Source organism: Lissotriton vulgaris, chromosome 5 (genome assembly GCF_964263255.1).
Source record: "Lissotriton vulgaris chromosome 5, aLisVul1.2, whole genome shotgun sequence".
NCBI classification, from domain to species: Eukaryota; Metazoa; Chordata; class Amphibia; order Caudata; family Salamandridae; genus Lissotriton; species Lissotriton vulgaris.
The window spans coordinates 982234123-982252178 of NC_141693.1; the positions used below are offsets into that span (position 1 = coordinate 982234123).

General features: G+C 45.9%; 1 protein-coding gene across 1 annotated transcript in view; it reads left to right on the plus strand.

Moving 5' to 3' along the window:
* The window catches only part of UROS (uroporphyrinogen III synthase), a 516510-nt gene that overhangs the window by 152526 nt on the left and 345928 nt on the right, over positions 1-18056 (plus strand). The window contains exon 3 of the mRNA XM_086922572.1: positions 11424-11515. Coding sequence (XP_086778698.1) covers positions 11453-11515 — 63 coding nt within the window. The 5' untranslated portion in view covers positions 11424-11452. The remainder of the gene's footprint in view (positions 1-11423; positions 11516-18056) is intronic.

Sequence of the window (18056 nt, forward strand, 5' to 3'; positions counted from 1 at the left end):
CAGATTAAAATAACAGCCTGTCCACTATTCGTTCTTGTCTCAGGAGTTCCAGCACAGATGATTGCTGCTTTGAGATTTAAATCTCCAATGGCAGCTATATTGAAATTTGGGATGGTGGCTTCAGTATACCCTTGGTTGGTGTAAGTAAGCATTAGACGTACATACGACTGAACAGGCTTACAGGCCTGTCAATCCAGAGGTGTTATTGAACTTGATCAAGTTTACTCAATGGCGACTTGTGAAAGAAGGGTCCGACTGAGACATTCTTTCACAATAGGGAGCCAGACAAGAGTTTCTGTGGCACCTTCCTGCTTTTCCTGTTAATCTGTCGTTGTGATACTGTTCTCCATGGAGTTGTGGATTACTCTCCACATTTGTCTAACAGAGAATTTTTATTCAGCATTCCTATACACTGATGAATTTAACGCCAGGGGTGTCCCCAGCTCAGATTGACACAAACCCACGTTTGCTCAGAAAATGCACATCTTTCTCATAATCTTGTGGTATCTTAAGTGTTAAGAATGCAGAACAATTTGTGTCCTACTAGTGGTAAATTGGTGGAAGGAAAATTAAGACAGTGACCTGTTATAACTGCCTAGGAATCACTTTTGCAAAACTAGGGGAACTAGGGCAAACATGCACCAAAAGCCCTGAAAGCCAGCCGAGCAAAAGTTGGAGGATTAATCCCTATAGTAATAAACGGACGCCTGCAGTCGTTGTATAAAATGTGTTCCTTAATTCAGTATTATAGTCTAGTACAACCATCTGTGAGAAGTTAGCCTGGCATATGATGTCCACTAGTTCTAGTGGGCACCGTGTACCAGTCTAATCAACCCTTATTGACGGTGGTTGTAAAGTAAACCTTATAGAAAGCTATCCTAGTGGTAACATGAACCAGCAGTCTTCAGTCTAAGACTTCAGTAGGCGAGTTAGGCAAGTTGTTTTACCATATATAATCCCTTGAATACCAAATGAAAGGACACCACACAAGGTATATATCAAATATATATGTATTTAATCTAAACACAACCCCTCTGCACACAGGTCAGAGGTAAAAATACAATACAAGTCACACAGTTAATATACGATAAGTTGCACAGTATGCGTTATGCCCTAGGGGCCTCACAAACCATATACTAAGAAAGTTGTATAAGTACCACGTGAGATTTAGAAAGCAGGCCTGGGGTTTGTGGAATCGCTGGGGCTACACTAAACAACCAAAGGTTAGGAAGTAGGAGGCCCACGGGAGACGCGTGCAGTGTCTAAACACAGCCGTGGGTTACCATTGACTTTCTATTGAGTTCGTAAAAGTTACAGTTAAATAGTTGAAGGACATTTCTGGATGGACTAAGACGGAACCCTTTTAGACTTAGACACTAAGAGGGCTAATACCCTTGAGACTACCAGAGTACTCGTGTTACCTCACCCACGGAAGCTGGGTGCATAGGTATCTTTTGATGTCCGGTTTTGTCGTCGTTTTCTATGGAGAGCTGCAAAGAAGTGCTGCAGGCTACCAGAGGAAAAGTGTCCGGGTGGATCCAAGGGTGGATCGAAGATGTGAAGAACCTGAAAGCAGAGGGGACAGAGCCTGGGTCACTAGCCAGTGACCAGGAAGGTACCAGGAAGGAACCAGGCGACATCAGGTGCTTGAAGATGAAGAAGTGAAGTTTGTCTCTTCAGCCACGAGGACCCGGAGGTGTCGACGACGACCAGGCGCTGGATTTGAGCTGTCCCACGAAGGATCTAGTTGACTTGATTGGACCCAACAAGCCTTGGCAACCGCAACCCACGCAGGATGTAGAGATTGGCTTTGTTGCAGACCAGCAAGGCTCGGGGGCTTCTCCTTTGCAGGGAAGCTGGAGCAAGGGACTACCCACGATAGTATACATTCAGAAGTTTTTAATTGTATGAAGTACTGTTTTAATTTGTTTTTCGAGCATTAAAAAAGCATTAAAAAAAGAATAGGATTCATTTTGTATTAGATTAGGGAAATGCTCGTTATTCTATGTTGGATATTAAATGTTTTGTGATTAATTTTATATGAATGATTTTAACACTGTTGAGAGAAAGAAGCTATTCCAGTGTTGTGTAGTAATAAGTACCTAAATCGTCTATCTGTATACAAGTAATTTAAAACTTGAAAGTAGAAGGGTTGGTCACAAGTCTTAAGGTTAAATAACACAGAAAGGAATCTCATTTTGCTATAGCAAGCCTGGAGTAACCAGGAAAGCAAAGTAGATTCAAGATGGCGTCTTCAAGGGGCTCACTTGCCAATGGGCAAGGAACCCGGAAGACGCGTCGAGCTCAAATGCAAGGGTGAGGCCCAAGGGACACTCGCGGAGTGTGGGGGCCTGAGTTTCGGTGCAAATAGTGCTCGGGGCTGGGGATTCTTGTACCCCAATGCACAACTTACTGAGCCTTCAAGAAAGGAGTGCAGGTAGCAAAATGCAGGATGTCCAAGATGTCCAGTCCCACGTCTCTCGTGTCCGCCACGGATCTCCGCTTTGCTCCTAATGTGGGTCGGGATCAGAGAAGTCTGGAAGTCCAGTTCTTGAGTCGCAGAGTCTTCGGGTTCCGACGGGAGCCTTGAAACTGCAGTCCGGCGAAGTTGCTGTTGGTGCCTGTTTGCGCAGGGTGGTCACTCCTTGACCACAAGGGAGATGACTTCCGTCTTCCAGTCAGAATAGAATGTCGAAGGTCCAAGATATGTCTTGCAAAGATTCGTCCAGGATAATCTAAAGTCCTAGGGACACAGCTCCTATAATTATACTAAGGTTAGGGTCTTGACTACCTGGCTAGGTCCATCCTATGGGTGGATCTGGGAAGGAGGTGGTTACACCCCTTTCCCTCTGTCCAGTTTCACGCCAGAGCGGGGCTGGAGTGCCCCAGCAACTGGTTTGAACCGGGCTATGCATGGACCACCTTTTGTGCCACAGGCAGTGTCTGGAAAAGCATCATCTGATGCAGCCCTCCCTATCCCAATACACAAAACCCTGTCTAGGGAGGTGCTGACACCTCCCTGGACAGGAAAACTATTGTCCAGGCCTCCCCTGCCGGAGTTTCGTCCAGCAGCAGGAGGTCAGACTCGTGTCTGTGGCAGCAGCATCCATTTTGTGATGCTGAGGCTCTGTTTAACTTTAACCGGGTAAAGCAGTAACTAAATATGTCTTCTCCCTCTAGAAGGGTGGAATGCTACCCCCGCCGCCAGGACTGGCCGAGGGGGTAGTATTCCAAAGGGTTTGACACCTTACATGACATGTTTTGATAAAGCCAAATCAAAGTTAGCTTTAACTGCGAGGATTATAATGCACTTAAGAGTATATGGTATGGCTATATTATAGAACAGCTATAAGGAGATGGTTCCGAAAGCTGCAGAGGGGCTCAGCTCATGCTAGGGCACCCTCTCACATAAAACCAAGCACTCTGCCTCCAGGATTGTCGAGGCCTACCATAGGAGTGGCTTATAGATGTATATGTGTCTATATATAAAGGTAGATATAGGGATACTATATCTAAGTAAGGGGTGATTACACCACCTTACCCAGGCTGTCTGAACAGACCTGCGGTGTCAGGGCTTATGGTCTGTCTGAATTTTGAAGTGAGTGCCAAACAAGTATTGGCTCAGCTTCTTCAGGGCCCAAACCACAGCAAAGGCATCCCTCTCAATAGCTGACCAACGTTTCTCTCTAGGGGCCAGCCTTCTGCTAATAAAAGCTACTGGCTGGTCTTGACCATCTTTATTCAGTTGTGAAAGCACAGCACCTACCCCCAACTCAGAAGCATCTGTTTGAACAATGAATTCTTTGGAGTATGCTGGACTTTGCAGAATTGGTGCAGAGCACATGGCCTGATTCAGGTTATCAAATGCCTTTTGACAGCTGACTATCCACTGAACTTTCTTTGGCATTTTCTTGGAAGTTGTCATTAACCCCTTGCATGCTCATGACAAGGTCAACTCATCATGGGTTTTACCTGCCCTGTGCTTATGACGAGTTGACCTTGTCACAAACAATGGGGATCATGCGAGTCCAGCGCAGGAGGGGGAAAACCCCTTAGCAGCCAAGGTGTTAAGGGGTGTCACTATGGAACCATACCCCTTGACAAATTTCCTGTAATACCCAGTCAGGCCCATGAAAGCTCTGACCCGAGTCTGGGTGGTTGGAGCAGTCCAGTCCATTATAGTCTGGATTCTGCTCTGCAATGGCTGAACCTGGCCTCCACCTACAAGGTGGCCCAGGTATATAACCTGACCCTGCCCTATCTGGCACTTGGTAGCCTTGATAGTTAGGCCTGCCTTCTGCAGGGCCTCCAAAGCATTCTTCAGGTGGATCAGGTGATCTTCCCAAGTGGAGCTAAAGACAGCAATATCATCTAGATAAGCTGCACAGTAGTCATCCAGACCTGAGAGGACTTGGTTCACCAACCTTTGGAATGTGGCAGGTGCATTTTACAGACCAAAGGGCATCCCCACAAATTGATAATGCCCACCAGGGGTCGAAAATGCTGTCTTTCGTTTTGCATCATCAGCTAGTCTGATCTGCCAGTAGCCAGCTGTCAGGTCAAATGTACTCAAAAACCTGGCAGATGCCAATCTGTCAATGAGTTCATCTGCCCTAGGTATTGGATGGGCATCTGTCCTAGTGACAGCATTGAGGCCTCTGTAATCCACGCAAAACCTCATCTCTCTCTTACCATCTTGGGTGTGAGGTTTATCGCGAAGTGTGGGGGCCTGGACTTCGGTGCAAATGGTGCTCAGGGCTGGAGCTTCTCGTACCCCAATGTACAACTTACTGAGGCTTCAGGAAAGGAGTGCAGGTAGCAAAATGCAGGATGTCCAAGATGTCCGGTCCCACGTCTCTCGTGTCCGCCACGGGTCTCAGCTTTGCTGTGGATATGGGTCGAGGTCAGAGAAGTCTGGAAGTCCAGTATTCCAAAGTGTTTGACACCTTACACAACATGTTTTAATAAAGCCAAACCAAAGTTAGGATTAACCGCGAGGATTATAATTCACTTAAGAGTATATGGTATGGCTATATCATAGAACAGCTATAAGGAGATGGATCCGAAAGCTGCAGAGGCCCTCAGCTCATGCTAGGGCACCCTCTCACATAAAACCAAGCACTCTGCCTCCAGGATTGTCGAGGCCTACCATAAGAGTGGCTTATAGGTGTAATATCTGTCTATATATGAAATGAAATGAAATGAATTTGTACTTGTAAAGCGCACATACAAGGTAAAGCCAGGCATCCCAGCGCTGTTGGGGCCGTTGTGGAGATTAAGCAAGCTATTGCCCAGAGTTGCAGAGTGGGACCCATGATTAGAATAGGCACCGAGGCGAGAATTATCAGGTCCGAGGAAATTGAGCCCAAGACCCTCCGGGGCGGGAATTGAACGCTGGTCCCGGGCCAGACCTCTGCATCAGGGTCTGCCACTCTAACCATTGAGCCATACTTCTCCACTATATAAAGGTAGATATAGGGATACTAAATCTAAGTAAGGGGTGATTACACTACCTTACCCAGGCTGTCTGAACAGACCTGCGGTGTCAGTTTGGAAGGCAAATCAGGGGTGGCACAATACATGCTGCAGCCCCTGGTAGGCCTAGGGTGCACCTATGCCCTGGGTACCTAGGGTACACTATACAGGGGCTCACAAGGGTGACCCAGTAACCAATCTGATATGTACCTAAAGTACATAGTATCAATTTAGAGAGAGAACAGCTGGGCTGTGGGTCTGATTAGCAGCCCCACAGCCACACTAAAGTCGAAAAACCAGAAAATCACAGCAAAAAGTGGGGGGACCATGGGAAGCAGACCCTACTCTCCTACACCATCCCTCCCCATCTTTAAAATTACAACCTAGCACCACTGCTGTACTGATCTGTTATAGCTGAATTGTGACATCAAGAAGCTTTCTGTCAGTCAACAGACTTGGAAAAACAGCTTCCTGAGCTGATTATCTACTTAAATGAAAACGATGGCTCGTCTTTGGAGCTCCATATAAGATGTCTTTCAAGGGCTTACCAAGCACCATTCCAGAGATGCAATCTCAGATTGAATAATCATGGATTTAACGTGACTAAGCGCCTGTGGACAACTCCGGGAAGGAGATTCCGCCCTGGTGCTTTGCACACCATGAGATAGCCCTCCGCCATAGTGCAAATACGGAAATACTCTGTACACCTGCCAACATGATGGGCATGACAATTTGAGCCCCGCTGTGCAACTCGGACCCTGTCCTGGAAGAGACACAAACTTGCTCCAAGGAAACAAAGAAAGTTCTGACAAATCAGAAGAACTTTGATGTGGAGTGCCTGATCCAAAGTAGCAATGTAGACCATGGCCATTACAGCGAGAAGCAGGATGGACAACAGGTGATTAGCCTTTCTCAAACATGTAAGGAGGGTTTGATGTTAGTCAACCTTGAGGACCTTTCTACAGGGGTAGGAGAGGAAAATGTACTTCGGCAGCTGACCACTGTGTGCGAGGTTGGGGAGATACCTTGAATGAGGCTAAGAGAGTGGATAATAGACCATAGTGAAATGCAGCTAATAGAAAACCTAGGAACATTGAACTTTAACACCCCATTGTGAAACTACTTTACTGCTGACACTTCTCGACACAACTGTGAAACTTTTTATGTTACTTGGGCTTTGGTTAGTATTGCGTTGTGCTGTTTTTGGCACTGATAGTGGGGCATTGTCTGTAGCATGTCGTCGCTCATCATTTTAAAATATGGAATTATAGGACACATTACCTACAAAAACTAATTCCTCGCTCACTTATTTTCTTGGTGTTAAGAGGTGCCTCTGCTGCGATGGGTGTGTGGTCGCCGTGCTGTGATCGGACGAGCAGGGTTGTCGTAGCTCGCTCTGGGTAGCTACAGTGCACACAAATTAAGCACTGGGTGTAGTAATGATATTATTAAAGAAATTCGTCCCAGTTGATGTAGTAGTGGAATAGATGCACATATTATTTTGTTGATTTACGTGGAGCAATAATGTCGCTATATCAACATAAAGTAACACACTAACACGTGCCTCTATTCCCTTTAAAAGGTCCCAGAGAATAACCAGGACGGTGAGGTAAAAGGGACAGACTTTACAGTGGAAAAAATAAAACGACTGGATGCTGTTGGGGTTATTTGCGGGTCATTCAGTGCACACATTTTTTTTAATTGAACGTATTGTTTAGTTGCTTTTGGTAACCTGCGTCTGATTTTGTTAGATATAAAGTGAAAGTTTGTGTTGCCTTTTTATTGCCAAAAGCCAATAAACTAATAAACTACGAATGCAGTGTGAGAGGAGGAAAGGATGACCGACAGCTCCGATAATCACACGTGGGACCAAGCGGTGTCAGTCATATCTCATACTGCTTTTAACTAATTTCACTCCCACTTCCTGTGACTGATGCTTCAGCTGCCCCAGACAATGTATTGGTGGGCCTAGAATAAGGCGCCGGTAAGGAATGGCCTTTCCATCAGGTGAATGGCGCAGTAGCTCAGTCCTTTTTCCATCTCCACGATTGACTTTCCTGTCACAGCTGCCTCTCCGTTTGTTGTGGTGGACTCATGAACGCCTAAGCTGTGTCTTTCAAAGAAACTGTACTCTTCAGCGCTCTCTCCTTTCATTGCTCACTTCCAACAAGCAACAGAGAGACTTGCACATGAATAGGAAAAGCAAACATTCTGGTGGGCATTGAAAAAATACTTCCTCACAGCTATATTGGCGAAGCCTAAACTCTCCATGTTATTGGGACTTTATGTAATCAGCCCTTTGGTATTCACATCCAAAAACGATAACTTCACACTGACCGTCTTCTCTGTATTACCTGTGTTCTCCTTCCGCCCTCTCCACTAAGATTTAAATTAGGTTGACTTTTACTGTGAGGCAGCCAAACCTTGCATTGCATCTGGTTCGAAATGAACCTTTACACTCATTTTTTTTCTTCAGTTTGCGGACTTTTTAAATCTGATTTACGTAGACATACGCAGAGTGCTTCGACGCATGCATTCACGTTTGGAAAAATGGGCACTCTTTGAGTGAGCATTTTGGCCACATCAAAAAAACCGTTTCCGGTCTGCAGTATTTGAATTTGTATGCAGTTAAAGCCCTCAGGCTCTTTTCATTGGTAGTGCAAAATGTTATTTATTGAAGCACCGCTGGCAACAATGAAATGTTCTTTTTATGATGCAGTGGGGTGATAACTTCAAGCACTGTGCAATCTACTGCAGGCAGATTAAAATACCAATGACGGCCTTTACCACTGGCAAATTCAATTACCGGGGACCCATATTTGTTTGTGATACGGCCAATATAACCTACAAATTGCAATATTGCCAACACAACGGTTTACCTGATCCGACCCAGTTGTTTTTTCTTTACTATTATTTTGACTTTTCAGAATCTTCAGCATCAGACGCCACGGTTACTGCCTCCTCTATTGCTCTTTAGAGGGCAGCCTGATTTATTTTGTGATGTTTGGCGTCAGATATTCCATTCAGGTTGTCCTTAAAAGTCACCAGTAACCAGCCCTTCCCCCGCTGTCCTCCCTACAGATGGGTTGTAGCCTTAAAGTAGGCAAGTATCCATAGATCATGAGTACCTGCACTTATTTTATGTACTAGGCAGAGTACCAGCACTTCTCATCGGAAATGCATTACTATCAGTAGTAGAGCAATGGCACTTCCCATTATCAAGCAGGTACCAAGGAGTTGTGGGACCCTGAACTACTACTGTCCATATCACATTTTAGTAGACATGCCGAAAAGACACAAAAGGCCCAGAATGTGCTGTCTGCAGTTCAGTTGAGAATCTACATTTTGTTTAGGCCTGGGTAAAATGTCAGTTATGCCTGCATAATATCACCTAATTTTGAGAAAAGTTTGATTATGCTTGTTATGTGAAATTAACCAAATTATGCCACGTGAAGTAATTACGCAAAGTTTGCCGCAAACCTTTAGTGCTGGAGCACAGGAACAAGGTGAACATCCAGAGTGCAAGCAGCGTTTGTTCACGGCTGCTTTCTTAGACCGAAATGCATTGTCACGTCTAAAATGGACGCAAGGATGCCTTTTGTTCTAAATGCCGATTTTGCTTTTTATGTAATTTTACAAAATTTCTTGTAATTATTGCAAAATTGTGCATAATTATGCAAAAGCAAATTACACAAACCCCTACTTTTCATATGGATAGAGAGAGCCCAGGCATTCTTCAACCTCCTTCCTCTAGCAGGCCATGATGGGAAGGAATCACCCTGCAGCAGAGGTGGCCATGTCCCTGGCCTGCTTAAAATGTGAAGCCCTGATTAGCAGAGGGAGTGGACCAGTTACACCAGGCTGCCTTTGAAGATTGACTGAGAGGTGTGGTTGGTACTCTCCCTCCCCCACTGTTTCTACAGACAGAATGCAGGTCATATGTAATCTGTGCGGATAAGAGACGCACACAATTGCTTACTAAGAGGGTATAGGCAGAGTGTCTCAGAAGGAAAAGTAGTTTTTTGACTGCATTGGTTTTCTGAATAAAACAGGGCCATTATTTTTGGATTATCTGTTTGTGTTGATATGCTGTCAAATGATTTAAATTAAAAGACGGGGTGACATGCAGGGTGGAGTACCAGGTCCGTCTAGTCTTATAGTTTCTCTTCTTGATATAAAGTTGATGACCCAAGTATGGGCTGTAGATTTACCCCAGCTACGTTTGTTTCTGGTGACATCCTTATCTGACAAGGGCTTCTCCACCCCTAGCTGCCTATCCTGGCAACAACATTCTCTCAGCCTATCCAATGATTCACCCACAAATGAAAGAATTGGGGCAGTGGTGCATGGATTAAAGATGTATGTTGGCGGCGTAGCGTTGTGCCAGATGGTAGGGTGTGTGTTGAGAGTTTTCCATGCAGGAGGAGAAGGGCGTTGTAGTTTATGATAATCACAAGTCTTGAGTGGCTCGGTCAAAAATACCATTGGACCAATGCTTGAAATGGAAAATAGAAGTGCAGTATAGTAATTAACTCCAGGTAGCTGTGATGTACTTCAGGTAGATTTATTAGGTTGTAGTTACAAGTTGTAAAGTTCATGTGATGCAGCCCCACCAGGAGCAGTCTGCCTGCTGCTCAGCCCATACTCCAACTGACACACTCCAGCATCCAGGCTCCCAAACATTCCATTCAAGACCATCACACCAACATTCCACGCACCACATTCAGACTGGCTGAGCAGCTAGGGAGAAAGTAACAAGATACATATGATACAGGTTATTACATGCAGGCACCCAATACCAGAGAACCTACTAGGTTCTCAGAAGTGGTGATACTCACCAATTGAAAGCAGTGCACTTATGCTGAGAAGTGCAGGTACACTCCCCCTAACAATGAAGGAGTGCAGGTACTCAGTGCCTGCTCATTTAAAGCACTGAATAGGACTGAAGAAGCTATAACCACAAGAGTGTAACTATCATTGCTGCAGCGGCACTGGCCCCAGGTCTGGAGGAACTCACGCCGCCCCAAATGTTGTCTTTTATCACGCAACACAAGGCAAATTGTTTTTTGTTCTGGCGTGACAGACTATCAGTAAGGTGACTATTGTTACCATTTCTTGGCTCCTCCCAAAGGAATATTACTCTCTCAGCTCATGCTATTGTTTTGGTGTATCATTAAGCTTCCTAGTAAGTGAATCCATTGGAATGCATGAGGGTATTATTTTACATCTGAAATGTGCATTCAGTCATCACAGTAGTTATGCCACATATGCATTCTATACAGAAACAATCCTTTTTTTGCTACTTTTCATTCAGCATCAGCAAAGCCAAAAAAGCAGACTTTAATGTGATAAACATTTTTACATGCCATACTTTTAAAGATCATAATTTAATTGCCTTTGATCACAAGCGTTAGCACATTAAACCCTGACCTATTGGTTTTGTCAGTGCTTCTTTTTTTTTGTTACAGTATGGCCTATGTCTCCCTTCCTCCCCCTCTGTACGGTCAGAAGTATTAATCGCTTGTTAGCAGAATGAACCACATTATGCTTAAAATATTCGCACATGCAGGCCTTGCTATTAATACTGTGATTTCATAGCAGCACTGCTCAAAACAATGATCTCGGGTAATTTAAAGATGCCTTTTGTCGTCCTGTTCAACCATGTCTTTCCTTACCTTAGACTTCTACTTCTTGGCACACGTAGTCGTGTGGGCGCCATGTTTTTTTGTGTTAAATTGCGGTTGCACATCCTAATCTGAGTCCACCAGCCTTGCATCTAAGAGGCCTTATCTGTGACGGCGAAAGCTCCCCAGCGAGTGCCGCTTAATGCCAACTCACCGCTCGAGGAGCGACCCTGCCTGCTCGCCTGACCGCCCTGACAGAGCCTAGGTTGCTGCCTCCGAGCGCTAGGCCTGGTATAACCAACCATTTACTTTGTGTTCTTTTAGAGCCCTTCGCTGACCCCAGAGCCAACAAAATGAAGGCGCTGCTGTTGAAGGACCCCAAAGACAATGAGTCGGGGCCGGACCCGTACGTGGAGGTGAGTGAGCACAAGAACGCTGGGGGTGTGAGTGTGAGTGTGTGTGTGTGTGTGTGTGTGTGTGGGTGGGCGCTTAGGCTGGGTAAGAAACATTCCTGCTGCCCCTCACTATCAGTAAAGCATGAAATGCAAACACGTCATATTATCAGTGCAGCTGACAGATGGACATTCCTTTTATTTCTAAAAGTCGCGGAAATGCTGTAAAAATAAAGTGTAGCATGTTTTTTCGACTGTAAAGTGCATTTCTTCAGTTTTGTGGACGTAGCAGTAGAATACCCTTGTATGGATGAGATACTCACACTTTATTGCACCGTATATGTAGCGCTCGCGTAGCACTGATGGAGAACCCGAAGCACTATATTTTGCATATACATAGTAAAATAGGGTGGAACACCTGACACATGTATTCGATTTGTATAATATTGGAATGGTTTTGGGGTGAGCAGAGTGGATATTCAGCAGTTCTTTGTGAAATTGCCAGCCACGAGTTTTACCATTAATATAAACTGTTTTTCTGCTCACGTTTCCACTCTGCCGAAAGTCGGTTAAAACTAGTTGCACAGTTACTTTCAATCACAAGTGTAGTTCACGCTTTGCGTTCTCAGAATTTGAACTTACAGTTGCAATTAGAAGTATTCTGGTTGAGGAAATCTACTCCTGGAGGCACGGTTTGAGCATTTTGGGTTGGGGATGCCCGTCTGATATGGTGAACACCCAGAGGGTCCGCATGTTTGTGGGGATTCACAAACGTTTAGCAGGCCCATTTGCACCCTGGAAAGGAAGAGAAATGTTCTCTAATGACGCATAGGTGCAAACCCCTATCCATCTTACAGGGGACGAAACACTCACAAAATTGATGGGGTGCAGGGGAATGGGTTTCTCCAGGGAGATAAATATTTCCTTCAGCGAAGAGAAAAAAGAGAAAAGGTTTGCATTGCAAATGCTCCTTTGCAAAGTATTTATGCTTGCATAAATGTGCACCTGCTACATTGATTCATGTAAAAATGATTTCACCCATAAAAAAGCTTGAAATACTCAAAAATTCCAGAGCAAGTCATGCAAAGCGGTGCAGCTTCCTAAGAGTACTTTTGCCATCCACTTGAATTCCCCAAAATTGGAAATGTACTTGTCTCCAAGCTTAGGCAAGCACCTGTAGGAATACAGGGGCCTCTTCACAAAGGTAAATTTAGACGTGAGTAAATCTAAGTGTGTAAGTTTACCCATACACTGAAGTACATTTACAACTTCTGGATGCTTAGCATTTAAGAGTGTAACTTTGATGTAAAGTGTAGACTTATTTTCTTCACTCCCTAAGTTCAGGGGGTGAAGCCTAATGTATGAGTGTAAAGTTACTAGAAGTAACTTTTCACAAATAAGTGGCGATCTCCGCAGTCCTTATGATAAAGTATAAGGAATAGTAAACAAGTTTGAATAACTTAAAAAATAATTAACAAAAACAATTTCTTGGTATATATTAATCAATCACTCAGTTTTCTTGTAAAGTGTGACTACTCACCCGTTAGGTTTTCAGGGCGCGGGAGGGGGGGGTGCGGGGGGGCGACTGCGGTTCAGTCGAAGAGCCAGGTCTTGAGGTCCTTCCTGAATTGAGGCAGCAGCGGTGATTGCCTGAGATGTAGAGTCAGGGTTCCAGGTCTTGGAAGAAGGATCTTTCTCCAGCCGTTGTCCTGTGGATTCATGAGATGGTGGCCAGGGCAAGTTGGGCAGAGCGGAGATGTCTGGTGGGTGTGTAGAAGGAGAGGCAGTGGTTGCCGTTACAGGAGGAATGGATTGCAGAGGCCACATGAACCCTGTATTTAAGGGTCTTATCATTTGAATACGGTCTGACCATATGATGAGGGATCATTAATGTTACTGTTTACATACCTATATGGAAAGAATTTTTATGGAAGGCGAATCTCCTGTCTCAGAACTGAATAAAAAAGAAGGAACGTAAAGGGTCCTATCATAGTGCCCTTAACAATTGAACACGGCTTGACCACATTACGAGGAATCATTAATGCTGCTGTTTTGACATCTTTATGAAAGATTTTCAAAGGAGGGCGGATCTCCTGTCTCAGAACTGAATAGGAATCAAGGGAACGTTCCTGTGCGTTTTAACTACGGAATGCCAGTTCAGGAGAATCTTCCTATTCGTGACCACAGAGCCGCAGATTTTTCCAACAACTAGTCGAGCAGTTCAAGAGCCTTGAGAAAGTCACGGTGGTGACGAAGCGCGCGTTGGCTGTGATCGGTGTTCTTCGCAACGAGGACTGGACCACTATGCACTTTACATAAACATTGTTGTATGAATTTAGTGACAGATTGTAATGTGGCAATTCTGTCTTGCTATTTTTAATACATTTACCAAGAATTTTCTAATTGGACAGTTCTTGTGGTTTCCTGAAAGAGGAGGAATCTCTCCTCATCCATGTGCTTTTGGTGAAATAGAGTATCACAATTGAATTGATGTGAAATGTTAGGAGTGCCAGGATTTTCTTTGTGTTGATTACGTTATACAAGTTACTCTTGTTTCTTGTGTTATCGATACCCTGGGTACTGAGGTATCTTACCCTAAGAGGCACCAAATGTACTTATTGTTGCAGAGTTAAATTGTTCATACTAGACCGTTTATCTGAGATGTTTTGAAGTGCGACCGTATATCCACCACTACCTCGCTCTGCTTGCAGTGGTTGAGGTATGCACGTCCGACATTGTGGAGGGCTTTGTATGCGTGCGTGAGGAGCTTGAAGGTAATTCTTTTGTTGATTGGGAGCCAATGGAGGTTTCTCAGGTGGCTGGTGATGTGGTTGCGGCGGGGGATGTTCAGGATGAGTCTGGCGGAGGCGTTCTGGATGTTCTGCAGTTTCTTTAGGAGTTTTTGGGTGGTGCCGGCGTAGAGTGCATTGCCGTAGTCCAGTCTGCTGCTGACAAGTGCATGGGTGACCGTTTTCCTGGACTTGGTGGGGATCCACTTGAAAATCTTCCGAAGCAGGCGGAGCGTGTGGAAGCAGGAAGACTAGACAGTTGATTTGGTGGTTCATTGAGAGCGAGGAGTCCGGGATGATGCAAAGGTTTTGTGCCTGGTCCCCGGGCGTGGGGGAGGTTCTGAGTGCTGTGGGTCACTAGGAGTCGTCTTAGGCAGAGGGGATGGAGCCCAGGATGAGAACTTCGTTCTTGTCTGAGTTGAGCTTGAGGCAGCTGTCATTCATCCAGGTGGTGACTGCCTTCATCCCACTGTGGAAGTTGCTCTTGGTGACTGTGGGTTTGTCTGTGAGGGATAGAATCAGCTTGGTGTCGTCGGCATATGAGGCGATTCTGAGTCCGTAGCTTCTGACGATGGCTGCAAGCAGGAACATGTGGCTGTTGAAACGGGTGGGGCTCTGAGAGAATCCCTGAGGCACTCCTCAGCTGATCTCTGTGGGTTCTGAGTAGAGCGGTGGAAATCTAACGCTCTGTGTTCAGCCAGTAAGAAAGGAGCAGATCCATTTTAGGGCTTTGTCACGGATGCTGGCATCGTGGAGTCTTGAGCAGAGGTTGTGGTGGGAGATTGTGTCGAAGACGGCGAGTGATCCAGGAGGATAAGGGTTGCAGTTTCACCTGGGTTGAGGAGGGTGCCTATGTCGTCTGTAGCGCAGAGGAGAGTGGTCTTGGTGCTGTGGTTGCTTCTGAAGCTTGATTGGGGAGGTCCAGGATGTGGTTTGTTTCGATGAACTCGGAGAGTTGAGTGTTGATGGCCCTCTCGATGACTCTGGCTGGGAAGGGGAGCAGAGGGTTTCTGTATTTCTTGAGGTCCGTCGGGTTGGCAGAGAGTTTCTTCAGCAGGGGGTTTCTTCAGCAGGGGGTTGATCTCTGTGTGTTTCCAGTCTTCAGAGAAAGTGGCAGACTGGTTGGAGCAATTGATGGTGCAGCGGAGTTCCGGGGCGATGGAGGTGCCAGATCTGTGTGAAGATGTGAGGGCAGGTATCTGTGGGGGCTCCAGAGTGGATGCTCCTCTTGATCCTGAGGGTTTCGTCAGAGGTGAGGGTGGTTCAGAACCTGCTAGGGTCTGGAGTCATTGGGTGTGGTGATTGTGGATAGGGTGAACCTTGGGATGCGTAGCTTTTGTAGATCTCCTTGATCTTGCAGTGGAAGAAGGTGGCATGGTTGTCGCAGAGGTCTTGAGAGGGGGGAATGACTGCTGTCTCCGTGCTGGAATTGGTGGATACGTTGACTATGGTGAAGAGTTTTTTGCTGTTGTGTGCGTTGGCATTGAGGCATTCCTGTATGGCTGTTTTCTTTGTTGTTCTGATGAAGTGGTGGTGTGCAGTGACAGTGGTTTTGAAGGATGCATAGTCTGCCAAGATCTTGCTGCTCTTCCATCTTTTCTCAAGCCATCTGCAGGTGTACCTGGACTCTTAGAGGGCGGCAGAGAACCAGCTGGCTTTCTTGGAGGGCCACTTACCAGAGGGTTTCCTGAGGGAAGCAAGTGTGTTGGCGCAGTTGGAGATACAAAGTTGGAGGTTGTGTACTGAGGCGTTTGCGCCCGTGGATGTCTGTGGTGGGTTTTTGCTGAGGGAGGTGGTGAGCTGGCCTTCTGTGTCCCTGTTCCAGCTTCTACGAGGTTAGCGGTGGGTGTGGTGGTGTACAGTAGGTTTTGTAAAGGAGAATAGGTGCACTGGTGGTCGGTCCAGTGTAGCTCAGAGATGTGGCTGACGGAGATGTTGTTGCTTGGGGAGAAGATGGGGTTGAGCGTGTGTCCTGCTGAGTGGGTTGGAGAGGCGCCCAGTTTTTTGAGTTCGATGGTGGGGATGTTCTCCAGTAGGGATGAGGTGTTGTGGTCGTCGAGGTTGGCCAGGTGGAAATTCAGGTCACTGAGGAGGATGTAGTCTGTTGAGGCGAGAGCGCGGTGAGCAATGAAGTCCGCTATGGCTTCGCTGAATGGGGCCTGGGTCCAGGAGGACTTTAGACGAGGGTGCCGCGGAGGGTGGGTTCGGGTTGATCTGGAAGTGGAGGTGTGTCAAGTCGGGTGAGCAGTCATCTTTGTGGATGCTTTTTTAGCCGTTGGGGATGGCGGCGACGATGTCCGAGGCTGAGGTGGGGGTTAATCCATGTTTAGGTGAAGAAGGCGATGTCAGGGGAGATGGAGTCGAGCAGGCCACAAAATGTAAATTAATTTTATGTTTTTATTTTAAATGTATAACTAAATAATAAGTTACATTATTAACTTAATTTTGAAATAACTATATACTTCATTTAAATATATTACATATTTTGAAGTTTCATTTAATAAAAATCCCTGCTAAAGTAAAATGTTTATATGTATTCATTATCTAGTAGCAAATTATAAACAAGCATTTATAATGCAATGGTCTCTGGATTGTTAAAGTTATAGCTGTTGGCATTGCTCATTACATTATTTTTTATTTATGTTTTAGTTTTTAAAACATATCAATAAATGGCATTGTCATTTACAATGCCAATAGCTTGATCGCTCGCAAATGCGAGACCTATTGCATTTGCACCCACACACAGAGCCACCCACACAAAGCCACCCACACACACATACAGAGCCACCCACACAGAGTCATTCACATAGAGCCACCCACACACACACAGAGCCACCCACACAGAGCCACCTACACACACACAGAGCCACCCTCACACAGACAGAGCCAGCTACAAGAAAAGCTACCCACACAGAGCCACACACACAGAGCCACCCTCACACAGACAGAGCCACCTACCAAAAAAGCTACCTCACACACACAGAGCCACACACACACGTACACACACAGAGCCACACACACAGACAGAAAGAGCCACATACAGAGCCCCCCACACACACCGAGACCAACACACACACAGAGCCCAACACACACACAGAGCCCAACACACACACACACACACACACACACACACACCCACACACACACAGAGCCCTCTGCCCAGTAACGCCCCAGGGAACAGAGGCAAGAAAAAATTATCACAAGCAGGGGCAAGAAAAAAAACGATCACAAGCACACAGAGCCCCACACACACAGAGCCCAACACTCACACAGAGCCCAACACACACAGAGCCCAACACACACACAGAGCTCAACACACACACAGAGCCCAACACACATACACACACACACACACACACACAGAGACCTCTGCCCAGTAACGCCCCAGGGAACAGAGGCAAGAAAAAACGATCACAAGCAGGGGCAAGAAAAAAACGATCACAAGCAGGGGCAAGACAAGAAAAAAACAATCACAAGCAGGGGCAAGAAAAAAATGATCACAAGCACACAGAGCCCCACACACACAGAGCCCCCCACACACAGAGCCCCGCACACACACACAGAGCCCAACACACACAGAGCCCAACACACACAGAGCCCAACACACACAGAGCCCAACACACACCCAGCCCAACACACACACAGGGCCGAACACACACACACAGAGCCCTCTGCCCAGTAACGCCCCAGGGAACAGAAGCAAGAAAAACAAGAAAAAAACGATCACAAGCAGGGGCAAGAAAAACAAGGGCTACAAAACGTAAACAGTACTTTTG